This window comes from Mustela erminea, chromosome 7 (assembly GCF_009829155.1).
Source record: "Mustela erminea isolate mMusErm1 chromosome 7, mMusErm1.Pri, whole genome shotgun sequence".
NCBI lineage: Eukaryota > Metazoa > Chordata > Mammalia > Carnivora > Mustelidae > Mustela > Mustela erminea.
Genome location: NC_045620.1, coordinates 9,714,872 through 9,730,432, shown reverse-complemented (window position 1 = coordinate 9,730,432; position 15,561 = coordinate 9,714,872). Strand labels below are relative to the sequence as shown.

At 50.5% G+C, this 15,561-nt stretch overlaps 1 protein-coding gene across 6 annotated transcripts in view; it reads right to left on the bottom strand.

Annotated features, from left to right (window-relative positions):
- Nucleotides 1-15,561, bottom strand: part of ATP9A (ATPase phospholipid transporting 9A (putative)) — a 129,149-nt gene that overhangs the window by 100,825 nt on the left and 12,763 nt on the right. For 2 of the 6 annotated variants that reach the window (XM_032350334.1, XM_032350330.1), the window contains exon 1: nucleotides 7,277-7,741. The exons of 3 other annotated variants lie outside the window; for them this stretch is intronic. Coding sequence is in view for 2 of the 3 variants with exons in the window: in XM_032350330.1 (XP_032206221.1) it covers nucleotides 7,277-7,305 (29 nt within the window). In the remaining variant the exon portion in view is untranslated. Of the gene's footprint in view, nucleotides 1-7,276; nucleotides 7,742-7,837; nucleotides 8,097-15,561 lie in introns of those variants that run through there. One more of the 6 variants, XM_032350332.1, reaches the window with a different exon arrangement.

The window sequence follows — 15,561 nt, the reverse complement described above, 5'->3', positions numbered from 1 at the left end:
GGACCCCAAGATCATGACCTGAGCTGAAGGCAGACGCTTCACCACTGAGCCACCCAGGCACGCCGGGCAGCCTGAATTAACACCATCTCCAACCACGTCCTTGGGGAAAGGCCACCTCCCAAGTGCATCCTTCCCTGGGTCTGCTCCCTCAGCTTCAACTACCCCAGTGTCATCCTCTACCCTGTAATGACCCTTTATCCTCATGTACTAAGTCACTTTCCTCCACCTCTCCACCTGGGCTAGGCGGGCCAACCCCATCTCGGAGCCCCCGGTGCGGTGAGCGCAAGGATCCAGGCATAGCCGTGGGGATGAGGCTGCGATTGTCACCAGAAACAGTAAGAAAGAAAGTGCCCTTCCCGGTGAGGTGGCAGAGGCAGCACACACGTGAGGGGCTGCAGGTGGCCCCTTTGCTCTTGTTTGGGGACAAGTCGGCCTGATAACGGGCACCACCAGGAAGAAGGCAAAGGTTCCCGAGGCTTTGGGAAGGGCGCGCAGGTCTGCCCATCGGTCCATTCCCTGGGCTTTTCAGTCTTAGAAATCAATTCATTGGTTTTTACTTTTGCTCGAGCCAATATTAGTTGGGTCTGTGCTAAGCACAAATCTCCTGTCTGATATTCCTGTCCGAAACCCGGCTGCTCTGTCCTTAAAGACACAACCCTATTGGTTTTGAGTATCTCCGAGTCTAAGCTTCTGAAGAGTGCGGCCAACACCTTTGAGCCCACACTCCTCCATCCTGACCCCTCGGCTCCGGCTTGGTTAGAGCAGTGCTGCCCAACACGGTGGCTTCCATTCCATGGGGCTATTTATGTTTAAATTAATTAAAGTAGAAGAATTCCGCCCCCTGTTCCCACGCGCCACGTTCAGAGTGCTCCACAGCCTCTGTGGCCTGAAGATCCAGAACATTCCAGCACGACAGAAAGCTGTGCCATGGCACTGCTTCAGGGCATCCCTTTCAAGACCGATCCTTCCACCTCGTTCTTTATCTGACCCCAGCACCAGAGGACACACACGCGAGCATCAGTAAGTGGCCCTCACCACTGATCGCGCTCAGGCTCAGGGATCTGCACATGCGCACAGTATTTCCTCCTGCATCCAACTGCCTCTACCTTCCAACTTCATGGTACTGGCTAAGCCTACTTGCCTTTAACTGTGTGTTCTCGCCTAGGTCACTTCCGGTCCCCCTCCTTGCCCAGGAGTACCCGGCAACATCTGGAGACCTCTCTAGTTGTCACACGCAGGACAGCCCAACAAAGAATGTCCAACCCCAAGTACCAGCAGTGCCTGGGGTCCGGAACACCTGCCCTAGATTTTATTTACATAAATTTTAAAGGGTCACTTTGTGCTACTATCGTAAATGGGAGTGTCACCACCATCAGCACAAGGTAAACATTCCAACCGGCACAATGGAAAGCAAACAGTGTTACCAGTTTCAGGCCAGAGTCAGCGGCTCTGAGCACCGGCAGGGCTCTTGCTCCTTCTTCCGTTTCTACGGCTGAGACCACAGCGAGGGTCGGCTACTAAAAAGATCCCCCTGACAGCGCTAGAAACAGGGAGGGGGAGTTGACAAACAAGGGAAGTACCTTACTGCATGTCTCGATGTGATTTAGTTCCTGCCCCTGAATTACTTGGGATGTTATCACGGCTGCACCTCGAGCCCTCGCCTGCCTGCTTTTGGGGAACTATTGTCCCACTGCAGAAGCTTTGGGCTGGCAAATTTACGAGCAACCAAGACCCCCACCACACACACCCCAAACAGAAGAGGGGGCAGCCAGGCTCCCTCTCAACATCTGGACTGACCCCTGAAACTCCCTCTACCACCACACCCAGTCTGTCTAGGGTACAGACTTCCGTCCCCTCGAGGCCTGAGAGGGGCAGCTGCCCAGGACTGTGTCGTGGCAACTGTCACCCTAGTGTCATCTTTTAAAGATTTTACTTATTTATTTGACACAGAGAGAGAGAGAGACAGCGAGAGAGGGAACACAAGCAGGGGGAGTGGGAGAGAGAGAAGCAGGCTCCCCACTGACCAGGGAGCCCGATGCAGGGCTCCATCCCAGGACCCTGAGATCATGACCTGAGCCGAAAGGAGACGCTTTACCGACTGAGCCACCCAGGCACCCCTACTGCTATTGTTTCTTAACACCAAACCAAGCTGTCTACCATCTGTTATCACAAAGTCACTCCTACCTTCTAGATGGGCCAGGGACATGGGCTACAAGACAGAATGAGAAATTAGGGGCACCTGGGTGGTTCAGGCGGTGAAGCGTCTGCCTGGGGCTCAGGTCATGATCTGAAGATCCTGGGATCGAGCCCCGCCTTGGGTTCCCTGCTCAGCGGGGACTCTGCTTCTCCCTCTCCCTCCGCCCCGTGCCCCCCACTCCTGCTCACTCGCTCTCTCTCCAATAAATAAATAAAATGTTCTCAAAATGAGAAATTCATGGAGAAACTAAGGAAGAAATAACAGACGAGAGCCACCGTATCGAAACAGCAGGACCATAACGGGTCCAGGAGGAACACCCGCTCCTAAGCCAGCCACCCGCGTGCCACACCCAGCCCACTCTACACGGGCTCCATGGCTTTGGGCTCCTCATCTTTTGTGATCCCACCTTTTCTGTCTAAAAAATGACAGTAAGACCTGCCTTGCTAAATCACTATGAGGACAAAGGAATTTATATAGGAAAGGCATACGACAATATGTAGCACATGACAGGCAGGCAATTAATAGTACCTATATTTAAGGGGTTTTTTCCAGATAAGAAAAGAAAACATAAAACAATGTTCTTACCTATTGATAGCAAGAGCCATTCAGTGAGGTTAAGATGTAAGGCCGGGAATAATTTAGTTTACACTGCTTCTAGCTTAGACCACTTAAACAAAGGAAAATCAAAGTAAATTTTCTTATGATTTGACTCTAAAACAAACAAAGTTTTTCACGATGGGCAGCCTGTTGGCCAGATGTGCGGCGGTTTCACACAATCTGGCTGAAAGGCGGGGGAAAGCAAATATTACGGGGGAAGCGCCAAGGGAACGATATTTCTGGAAAAGGTAACTACTGTCATAAGGCGCTGAGGAAATGATCACCTTGCTCTGGGTGTGACCACCATCAGCCCAGCCATCCGTAAACACTTGCTGAATTGCCCCCACTGTGTGCTGAACTTTCCAGAAGCCAGAGTCCAGGAAGCTATCATCTCTGTGCTGATACTGGGAAGATCCAGGAAGAATTTAAAGAAAAATTAAAAGCAATATGAAAAAAAAGTCTACGCAGTGGTTCTCAATGGAAGGGGCAGGCTGGTCGGGGGGGGGGGGTGATTTGCCCCCTGCCCTGGGGACACTTGGCAGGGCCTAGAGAGAGATTTGGTTGTCACAACTGCAGGGGCAGGGAGGGACTCCCGGCATCTCCTGGGTAGGGGCCGAACGTCCTGTAACGCCCAGGACAGCCCCACACGGATTACCCAGCCCCTGAGTTTAAGAACCGCAGTCTCGAGCAGCACTGTCGGATACCTTCCTGCAGTGACGGAGATGCTTTCCTTCCACGTGGTCTCCCACGGCAGCCACAGCCACGTGTGGCTGTTGAGCACTCAAAATGTGAAATTTAAATGTTGTTCCATTAATTAATGAAAATAGCTACACAGCCCTAGCATGTACCATATTGGACAGCAGGTCTAGAAGGATGGAACTCAAGTTGTTAATAAGCCTAGATGCCTGGGGAGGGGCGCCGGAAGGCATGGAAAAGAAGGTATGAGGGACAATTCTGCTCTGTGTTCTAAGAACATCTAGGAGGCTGATTGTTATTTATTTATTTTTTTTAACTAGAGGAATATAAAATCTTGAGTCAGGGGCACCTGGCTGGCTCAGTCAGTAAAGCATGTGACTCCTGCTCTCAGGATTGGAAGTAACTCTGCACTCACCACGTGGTGGGTATAGAGATTACTTTTAAAAAATAAATAAATAAGTAAAATCTTTAAAAATTAAAAACAAAAATAAAATCTAAAGTCAGAAAGCATGCAAAAAAAGGGAGCTAGTTCACTGAAGTCTGAACATTATCTCTGGTCACAGCAACACTACCTATTGGTGGAAAAACTGGGCCATATCACAGAAAAAAGCCAAGTCAATGTGGAACTTTCTCTTTAAATAGAAACAGGTCCTCTGATCTAGCAAGTCTACCTGGAGGGATGGACTGTATATGAATTCTGGTGTGGGTGAGCCACAGGAAAGGTACAAGTATGTTCCCGGCAGCAAGAAAGCAAAACCCTGGGGCACCTGCGTGGCTCTGTTGGTGAAGCAGCTGCCTTGGGCTCAGGTCATGATCCCAGGGTCCTGGGATCAAGTCCCACGTCGGGCTCCCTGCTCAGAGGGGAGCCTGCTTCTCTTCACTCTGCTTGCTGCTCTCCCTGCTTGTGTTCTCTCTCTCTCTCTGGCAAATGAATAAATAAAATCTTAAAAAAAAAAAAAAAGAAAGAAAGAAAGAAAAGAAAAGAAAAAGAAAGTAAAACCCTGGAAATGACCAAATGACCATCAGAGAGGAACCCCCCCATCTCACAGTACACCTGCACTTTTTTTTTTTTTTTAAGATTTTATTTATTTATTTGAGAGAGACAGAGAGAGGATAAGCCGAGAGAGGGGTAGAGGCAGAGGGAGAAGCAGACTCCCCACTGCACAGGGAGCCTGATGCGGGGGCTCCATCCCAGGACCCTGAGATCATGACCTGAGCCCTAGGCAGATACTTAACAGACTGAGCCACCCAGGCGCCCTGGACTTGCACTAATTGAGAGAGTAAGGCAGATGCACACACTGACAGGGCAAGACCCAAGTGATAAAGGGGGAGGGGAAAAATAAAGTAACAGATATGCAATTTATTATGCTATATATTAAAGATTAAGGATTAATTAAAGATTTTATTTATTTGTTTGACAGAGAGTGATATCACAAGTAGGCAGAGAGGCAGGCAGAGAGAGAGAGAGAGGAGGAAATAGGCTCCCTACTGAGCAGAAAGCCCGATACGGGGCTCGATCCCAGGACCCTGGGATCATGACCTGAGCTGAAGGCAGAGGCTTTAACCCACTGAGCCACCCAAGCACCCCTATGCTATATTTTAATAAAAATAGCATATGATAATACACACACGGGAAAATAACACTGAGAAACGAACAAGCAGACACACACCCAGACTGTTAATTCTGGTTCTCCGGGGGGAAGGGGGCAGTCATGGGAGGCAGGATCTGTCGCCTTTCCTATTTCTCCTGCCAGAAGCCTTTCCCTACTGGTGTCTCGCTGCTCAACAGTGCAGGGCACCCTTACACGAGTATGACTCACACTGCGTCTTACCCCCACGATGAGTCAATGAATGCAGACTCAAGCCCAAGCCTGTCACCTCTCATCCCCTGTCCTCTGTTATCAAGCCTCCGACTGCGGCCAAGGCAAATGAGCTCCAGGACTCTACTTTTCTCCAACTTCCAACCCCTCTGGCAAGACTCCTTCACACCAGATTTCCTTGAACAACCCATTCCCCTTCTTCTACTTCAAAACCCAAATCTGTGCTCTTCACAGAAAAGAAGGTCTTCACGGAAAGCAGGTCTGTTCTCCCTTAGACTGTATTTGCCTGTTTGTTTCTAGAAAACTCAAGTCTATGGAAGCCCAGCAAGCAACATACAAAAATACTGAACAAAAATAAACCCTGGGTCCACGGGACAGGGCACACTGAGGACCTGTGGGAAGGAAGTGGCCCCCGGGCTGCTCACATACAGACCGTAAGATTCTTTATGACAGAGACAGAAGGGGCACCTGGGTGGCACAGACGGTTAAACATCTGCCTTCGGCTCAGGTCATGATCCCAGAGTCCTGGAATCGAGCCCCGCATTGGGCTCTCTGTTCAGCAGAGGGCTGCTTCTCCCTCTCCCTGCTACTCTGCCTACTTGTGCTCTCTATCTCTCTGTCAAATAAATAAATTAAATCTAAAAAAAAAAAAAAAAAAAAGTACAGATCCTGAAGAGCAAGGCCTCGGTTTTTAAATGCTGGTAACTAACACAATATTTAAATATTATGCAAAACTAAAATCACACCGAGGTGTCATTTTTTACATAGCATGACTAACCAAAATCAAAAAGCTTAAAAACACCAGTTTTGATTGGGATGGGCAGACACTTTCCACTGCTGGGAGGGGTTGAGATCAGTATGGCCTTTAGGGAAGGCAGCCTGGTGACAGCTCTCAAAATTACCAATGCAGGGGCACCTGGGTGGCTCAGTGGATTAAAGCCTCTGCCTTCGGCTCAGGTCATGATCCCAGGGTCCTGGGATCAAGCCCCACATCAGGCTCTCTGATCGGTGGGGAGACTGCTTCCCCCTCTCTCTCTGTCTGCCTCTCTGCCTACTTGTGATCTCTGACATGAACTCTGTCTGACTTGTGATCTCTGTCTGTGAAATAAATAAATAAATAAATAAATAAATAAAATCTTTACAAAGAAATTACCAATGCATTCACCTGGACCCAATGATTCCCCTTCCAGATATTATGTACTTTGTAACTGGGCACAAAGACTTAGGTTCAACGTCATTCTCCGTAACATTGTTAGTAATAGGTACCATTAGATATAACCCAGGTGTCCATCAGCGGTAGGGTGGTTATATTAAGTATGGTAAGTCTATTCAATGAAATCCTTTAAAGCCATTTTGTTTTAAAAAAAAGAGGGGGGGAATGAAAAAGCTTTTTATGTACTGACATGAAACAAGCCCAGCGTCTACTCTTAAGTGAAAGAAATATGTCGTATTGCATCGTGTCGACTAACAACAGAATAAAAAAGGTCAAAATCTATGTGTGGGTGTCTAGATAGATAAATATAAAATACATAGGCCTTCTTTTGGAAAACGGTCAAAAATGCTCTAGACGACACAGAAGAAATTGAGGAGTGGTTGCATAGAAGGGCACAGGGTAACCAAACAGGGGACGGAGGGAGGCTACGTTTGCAAAGTACCCACTTCTGTACCTTTTCAACAGTGAACTATGTGACTGCAAGACTTTTTTTTTCTAATATACAAACAAAACAAAAAACCCCACCGCACCCACCCCCCCTACACACAGCACCCAGCTCTCCATCCGCAGCCTCGGAGCTTGGCCACAAGCCCGGAGGGCAGAACCAGATACTATTCCCCTCACACCCCAGATCGGGTATACAGAAGGGGCTCAGATGCCCTGTGCGAGCTGAGGCGCCTCTCCCGGGCTTCTTCCCCGCCAGCCACCACCCCACCGCCTCCCGCTCCAGCACGCAGAGACCTGCTGCCTTACCTCGTGTGTTTATACTGTGTCTGCGGCATTGGCTCACGGGTTCCAGGCCAGGTCTCGGGCCACAGCCCAGACAGCCGTGTCACTCCCCTCACTCCTCCCCAGAGTCCTGCAGGCTTGCCCTCCCCCTCCTGGAGAGGAGGAAACAGCACCCAGAGCCCAGCACCAGAGCCCAGCGGCAGGTGGGGGCAGAGCCAGCCGTGAGTCCCGCAGGCTGGCCTCGGGGCCCGCCCTCGACCACAGCGCTGCGACAGCTCACCCGCACCCCACCCTCACCCCACGGAAGGATTGGAGAGCTGCCTCCGGGCTGTCGTTGAGACAGCAGCCTAAGTTGGCTCCCCTTGACAGGGACCCAGCAGGAACGCACCAAGGGTCCCCAGGGGCACCGGCCTGGCTGCCTGGCTCCTCCCTCGGAGCACCGTCAAGGGTAACGGTGGTAACCCTGCTCCTCTCCTCTCCACGGGCCACATGCTTTGGGGGCTAAGCGCGCTGCCCGCGTGACCTCACTCAGCCCTCCAAACGACTTGCAAAACCACATGCTCATTTACAGGGACGTGAACTCACTCGCCCAAGGTCATGCAGCCAGTAAGTGGCGGAGCCCGGACTTGCACCAAGACGGTCTTGCTTGAATCCACGCTCTCAACGCCTCGCGGTCCTCAGCAGCCAACCGTGGCCTTGGGGAGCTGCCCCCTCCTGCCAGGAGCCTTTCCTTCCCAGCCTCGGCTCCTCCCGGCTCCGGGGGAGAAACGGCAGCCGGCTCCACCTCGGGCGTGGCTCTGGCACGGAGACAGCCCCAGGAAGCCCTGGGGGTGGTTTCCGAGGGCGCCTGCAGGCAAGACGCTGGAGGATCCTCCCCCCCCCCCCCCCCCAGTCCCTTGCAAGGACTTTAGCTCTAGAAGCACGTGGCGGGCCGCTGAGGGTCTAGCCCCGGGACTGCTGGACCGCTGGCGGGGGAAGGCCACTCCCCAGGCAGCAAGTTCACGCCTCTGCTCCCGTGACCCCAGCGGGTGAGCGTCCCGGGTGAACCCGGGCTCCAGCAGCCACGCCTCTGACCTCCGCGCTCCGCAGGGAAGCCACACGCTACCCTCAGACGTGCCTTAGAAAACTACTGGACAGACGACCGTGAGCACTCCAGTCCAGCCAGTACATGCGACCGTGAGCACTCCAGTCCAGCCAGTACACCCACAGAGAATGTGCTGTGCTGGGGAGCGTCTCCCCAGATGACCACAGGCTCCTTCTGTCTCCACAGGCACCCGTCTCACACATCGATCAATGGGAAGCCCGATTTGTGGTAAACAGAGAGAGGAAAACATGTTTTTACATCTTTTTCTTTTAACCTTCCCAATCTCACGGACATGCATCAAACAAAAGGCAAAATAAAAACGGTGGGTGGGGCGCCTGGATGGCTCGGTGGGTTAAGCCTCTGCCTTCAGCTGGGGTCATGATCTTAGGGTCCTGGGATGGAGCCCCGTATCGGGCTCTCTGTTCAGCAGGGAGTCGGCTTGCCCCTCTCTCTCTGCCTGCCTCTCTGCCTACTGGGATCTCTGTCAAATAAATAAATAAAATCTTAAAAAAACAAACAAACAAACAACAACAACAGCAACAAAAATGGGTGGAAAAGGTCACCACTCATCTCCTGACCTGGAACAGACGGCAGCTCTGCCATTCTCTGGGTGTAAAACGGCAGAGCCCTTCCAGACAGCCACTAGTCAGAGCCACATGGTTAGAGCCCTCAGCCAACCACGGATTCCTTTTAACCCAGGGAATTGGAGAGTCTAACTTATTAAAATCGTCTAAACGTTGGGGCACCCAGGTGGCTCAGTTGTTAAGCATCTGCCTTCTACTCAGGTCATGGGAGCGAGCCCCGTGTGGGGCTCCTTGCTCAGCGGGAAGCCTGCTTCTCCCTCTCCCACTTCTCCTGCTTGTGTTCCCTCTCTTGCTGTGTCTCTGTCAAATAAATAAATTAAATCTTTAGGGTGCCTGGGTGGCTCAGTGGGTTGGGACTCTGCCTTCGGCTCGGGTCATGATCTCAGGGTCCTGGGATCGAGTCCCGCATCAGGCTCTCTGCTCAGCGGGGAGCCTACCTCCCCTTCTCTCTCTCTCTCTGCCTCTCTGCCTACTTGTGATCTCTCTCTGTGTCAAATTAATAAATTAAAAAAATCTTTAAATAAATAAATAAAATCTTTTTTAAAATTATAATAAAATTGTCTAAATGCAGGGGCACATGGGTGGCTCAGTCAGTTGGGCGTCTGACTCTTGATTTCCGCTCAGGTTATGATCTTAGAGTCATGGGACAGAGCCCCACATCAGTGGGGAGTCTGTTGAAGGTTCTCTCTCTCCCTCTCCCTCTGCCCCTCCCCCCAACACTCATACTTTCTCTCTTATTCTCTCCAAAATAAATAAATGAATCTTTTTAAAAAAAGTTTCCAAATGTAGGAGAAAGCTTATGCCACGATATCCTCCCTAGGTTAAGCTCTAATTTATAAGAGCAAAATCAAACTGAAATCATGTCACTTAATAGCCACTGGATTAAAACAGAGATCGAAGGAAACACACAGCTGAACGTTGACAATAGCAGATAAGGCTTTAAATAATTTTAAGAACCACATCTTTGACTTTTCTGTAACAGGAATTACTACTTTAATAATGGAAAAAATAGAACCCTAGTGTATAAAAGTGCCATGCAGGGCTCCAGGGCGGGGAAGGGCGCTCGGGCCAGGCTCTGAGCATCTCCTGGGGCTCGCTGGCCACCTCTGGCTTGCCTGTGCACGGGTCCTTCCTACTCTGGCAAGGCCTGGTGCCCTGGCCCCTAGTTCCATCACCTGGCGTGAACCAGCTGATGCTATCCAGGGGGGTGCCAGTGACTCCTGACAAAGGCTCAGCCCGGGTTAATGCAATTCCCTGGAAATGCTGTAAGTCTCAGCCATTCCGAAGGAAGCTGCTGGGAGCCAGCGCGGACGGAATGGGGGCGTCCCCAGCCGAGCTTCAAATGCAGGATCAATTAGAATTCTGTACCCCAGGCCCCTGACAAAGGCCTCTGTGGCTAATTCCTTATGGCAACAGGCTACATGAACAAGGAAGGAGGGAGAGAGGAGAGAAAGGAGACAGAGGGAGGCCTGGATCCCCCCTTTCTTTCCGCGAAATGGTTCTGCTGTTTTCCCCGTGGGCTCCGATATTCAGCACACACCTTCACGGAAAGCCCCTGTGCCCTGCACACCGCGTACCCCCCGATGAATCAGAAATGGGACATCCCTTGGGGAGACGAAGATTTCCAAATAAAACTAAGGGTGTGTGGCTCCTACTCTTCACCCCCTGGCTCAGTCGGTCAGTTAGCACATATTTACTGAGCACCTACTACGTGCACCTCTGTACTAGCAGTGGGACACGCAAACAAGACAAGTGAGGGCCCTGCCCTGGAGCACCTACTGTTTCCCAGGTGGGCAGGTGGCGACAGGAAACAGCAAAAAGTACACACGACAAGAACATGTCACTGCGGGGAAGGCGGCTCCTGAGTAGGTGGTCTGGGAAGACCTCTCTGAAGGAAGAGACCGCCAACCTAGCGCTGAGACAAGAAGGCAGTAGCTGGGTGACCCTGGGCTAGTCACCTAACCCCTCCAAGCCCTAGTTTCCCAGGAAACGCAACAACAGCGCCAGCCACAGGACTAGGTGTGAAAGCCACAAGACAATCCACTGAAGCCCACTTGAGAGGACCGTGGTCCTGGCGGCTAAGCAGACAGGGCAGAACAAAATTCATGTAAGCGCAGCCCTTACATGTCCCTACAGGCGGGGACTCCTGTCTCTTGAGTTTGCTGCTAGATTCCCGGCATTCAAACTGTTCCCTGGGGGCAGAGCAGGTGCTGGGCTAATACCTACGGGGTAAATGAATCATAATCCTCTGAAATGTCCCACATTCACAGCTATGTTCCTGGTTTTCTGCGGGGTGGTGAGTGCTGCTGTTCTGTGACAGGTCACTGTGCAGACTGGGCTCATCCAGTTCCCAGGAGGTGACGTCGCAAGCCGGGGGGCCGGCGCCTCCCTCAGCTTTCCCTTTCCCTCTCTGTGTCTTTGGGGTGACTCTGCCAGCATCCAGAGCAAAATCATAACTTAAAACGTGAAACTAAGGGGCACCTGGGTGGCTCAGCTGGTTGAGCATCTGTCCATGGTTAAGGTCATGGTCCCGGGATCGAGTCCCGCATCAGGCTCCCTGCTCCACCGGGGGTCTTCCCTCTCTCCCTCTGCCCGCTGCTCCCCCTGCTTGAGTGCACCTACTCCCTCCCTCTCTCTCTCTCTCTCTCTCTCTGTCAAATAAGTAAATAAAATCTTTAAAATTTTTAAGTGAAACTAAAATTAGAAACAACTTGTAAAAATACAAGGCACTGGTTTAAGTAAATTAGCCAACCTACTCCAAGAAATATTATGTTGCCATTAAAATTGTCATTTACAAAGTACCTCATGATACAGAGAGCGCCTTATATTAAAATGTTAAATCAACAACAGGAAATAAAAACACACGGGCTACATCGTGGGCTACATCGTTATAATTTATAAAACAGTGTACACACAGAAAGGAGGCTGGGAGAAAACAGGCTATCTGTATCTGTGATGTTCTAAGATAGTCCGTTGAGGAAGTTATCAGCAGTGTCCCAGTCCTCAGTCGGCTCTGTCCTCCCAAGCTTTCTGTAGTACAGATGCACTCATTTTACAATGAAAAGAAAATAAATGTTATATATTTTTACCCTTCCCTCATGATAGAAGCTACTGAAGAAGAGGGTGCTTGGTCAGAGAGGAAAGCCACTGTGATGTGACCATTTCGCCCAGTCTCACAAACCCTCAGTCCCTTTCCCCTCAACAAGAATCACCTGCTCTGAATGGCTATGACAGAAAAAGTCAAATAGTAGATGTCATCAAGACAGGTCACAAAATGCAACTGACTGCCTGAGCTCAAATTAAAATGCGTCTTTTAAAAAAACTGAAATGAGGGCACCCAGGTGGCTCAGTGAGTTAAGGGTTGACTCTTGGTTTTGGCTCAGGTCAGAAGCTCAGGGTCGTGAGATCAAGCCCCAGAGTCAGAGTCAGGCCCTGTGCTCAGCGGGGAGTCTGCTTGAGATTCTCTACCCTTCTCCCCACTTGCGTACACATTCTCTGTCTCAAATAAAGAAATCTTAGGGACGCCTGGGTGGCTCAGTTGGTTGGACGACTGCCTTCGGCTCAGGTCATGATCCCGGAGTCCCGGGATCGAGTCCCGCATCAGGCTCCCAGCTCCATGGGGAGTCTGCTTCGCTCTCTGACCTTCTCCTCGCTCATGCTCTCTCTCACTGTTTCTCTCTCAAATAAATAAATAAAATCTTTAAAAAAAAAAAAAAAAAAGAAAGAAATCTTAAAAAAAAAAAAAAAATGAGGGGTGCCTGGGTTGCTCAATTCGTTAAACGTCTGCCTTCAGCTCAGGTCATGATCCCAGGGTCCTGGGATCAAGCCCTGCATCTGGGCTCTCTGCTTGGCGGGGAGCCTGCTTCCTCCTCTCTCTCTCTGCCTGCCTCTCTGCCTAGTTGTGACCCCTCTCTCTCTGTCAAATAAATAAATGAAATCTTTTTTTAAAAAAAAGTTAAAAGTTAAAATTAAGAGAAAACTGAAATGAAGTCTTTGTCATTCTAAACCCAAACCACTCTTTTTTTTTTTTTTAAGATTTTTATTTATTTATTTGTCAGAGAGAGAGAGAGAGAGAGGGAGCACAAGCAGGGGGAGCTACAGGCAGAGGGAGAGGGAGAAGCAGACTCCCTGACGAGCAGGGAGCCCAAGGGGACCCTGAGATCGGGACCTGAGCCGAAGGCAGAAACTTAACCCACTGAGCCACCAGGCATCCCCAAAACCATTCTCAAAGGAAAAAAACCCTCTGTTCCTCAGTCTCATCATCCGTAAAGCAGGGCTGTCAGGAGGAACAGGATGTGCTTAAAACTCTAGAACACTGCTGGGCACCTAGGAAGCATGCAGTGGTGGTGAGCAACCATTAAAATCGTCATCCAATTCCTCTAGCACAATCCAAGTAACTAGAACTAGCAACAAACCATACAAAGCACAGCCTGATGTGTGACTGCCGGGAGCTCTTTAAGCCAAAGGAAGCGGCCAGTGCCTCCAGCCCCTCCACCTGGCAGAGCACGTGGTACATGTTTCAGGTTAGGGGGTGGGTGACGGGGGTCAGCTCCAGTCCCCATGACTTTTTTTTTAAAGATTTTATTTATTCATTTGACAGAGACAGAGCAGGAGAGGGAACACAGCAGAGGAGTAGCTTCCCGTTGACCAGCGAGCCTGATACAGGGCTCGATCCCAGGACTCTGGGATCATGACCTGAGCTGAAAGCAGACGCTTAACGACTGAGCCACTCAGGTGCCCTTCCAGTCCCCATGACTTTGCAACATGCTCACAGAGGGCTCTGGAGACAGGACTATCTAAAGAGAACTGCTAAGGAACTCATCATCAATTTAGAATGAAGGCTTATTAATAACATCAGCAGATACCCCGCTTGCCAAAACGGTCATAAGTAGGATACTTCCAGTATGAGTTCGCTAGATTCCCATAATCAAGCACCACAGGACGGGTGCCTTAAATAGAACTTTATCTTCTCCCAGTTCTGGAGGCTAGAAGCCCAAGGTCAAGGTGTAGGCAAGGTGGGTTTCTCCTAGGCCTCTCCCCTTGGTTTGCAGAGGGATGCCCTGCTCCTGGGTCCTCATATGGTCTTTCCTTTCACCCTGGCATCTCACTTGTGTGTCCCTGTTTCCACTTCTCATAAGGACACCGGTCAGACTGGAACAGGGCCCATCCCAACAGCCTCACATCTTTCTTAAAGGCTCTATCACCAAATACAGGAACCACAGTCCGAGGGCCTGGAGGTTAAGGCTTCAACAGAGAATCTGCGCAGGGCTACATCTCAGCCCCTAACACTTCCCAGGGGCTCTCTTCCAACCACTCAGGGCTTCTGTTGCCACTGAATCAGAAAGCTGAACTCAGAGTGAGGAGCAACAGTCCCAACATGAACTTCTTGCCTAACAGGTATTTCCTTAAGAAATAAAAGGGAGAGGGGCGCCTGGGTGGCTCAGTGGGTTAAAGCCTCTGCCTTCAGCTCAGGTCGTGATCTCGGGATCCTGGGATCGAGCCCCGCGTTGGGCTCTCTGCTCAGCGGGGAGCCTGCTTCCTCCTCTCTCTCTCTCTGCCTGCCTCTCTGCCTACATGTGATCTCTGTCTGTCAAATAAATAAATAAAATCTTTAAAAAAAAAAAAGAAAGAAAGAAAGAAAGAAAAGGGGAAGAGGGAGGAAGGAGGGAGAAAGGGCAGCCTTCACAGGACACTAAGGGACACAGCCAAGCACAGTGAGTACTCATACCCTTAGCCCAGTGGCTCCTAACAGGTGCAATTTTGCCCCCTCCACCCCCACTCCCCAACCCCTGGCACAGGGGCACCTTGGGCAGTGTCTGCGACATCTCTGGTTGTCATAACTGGGTGGAGGCCATTGTTGGCATCCCGTGGGCAGGGGCCCGGGCTGCTGTCACACATTCAACGACAGACAGGACAACCGTCACAAGAGACAACTGTCACACCCCAAATGTCAACAGTGCCGAAGCTGAGAATTGCTGAGGTCCCAACCTGGCCAGGTCTGACTTCACCCTGTGTCACAGCAGATGGCCCGGCAGAGGGTGGGAGACCCTGCCAGGCCCCATTCTACGGGGAGGGCACTGTCCACGCGCCACCCTGCTTCCTCCTCGGCAAGGCAGGCCAACAGGCTCCTCCTCCTGGCATCTGGCAAATGCCACAGAGATCTGACAGTGATGAGAAAAGCATCCGGCTGCCCTTCATTTCCCACTGGGAGCCTCGCTCTCCCTGGGCCCCTTCCAACTGCCCCTCCCCAAATCCCCCCAGACTGTTTATACAATGATAAAGGCAACATTAAGATCCCAAACTGACCTGGTAAACTAGCCATTGTCTAAAAATCATGTTTAAAAAAAAAAATCTTGTCTTTTATGGATAACTTGGCAAAACAAAAAAATGTTTTAATCTATTAGCAAAATCAGATTATCCCACTTCCTCCCCCTTACAGCAATATTACAGTATTCTTAGGCTAAAAGCAACATTTTAGCACAGGCGGCCGCTCCCTAAAGATCAGACACGTCTGGGGGCACATCGACAAACTTCACGATCTTTGATGGAATTCATACTGTTCTTTAAGTCAGTTCTCTGTTTTTCATGGAAATGTATTCTGAAAGGAAACTCACTATCACTACAACAACAACAAGAAAAGC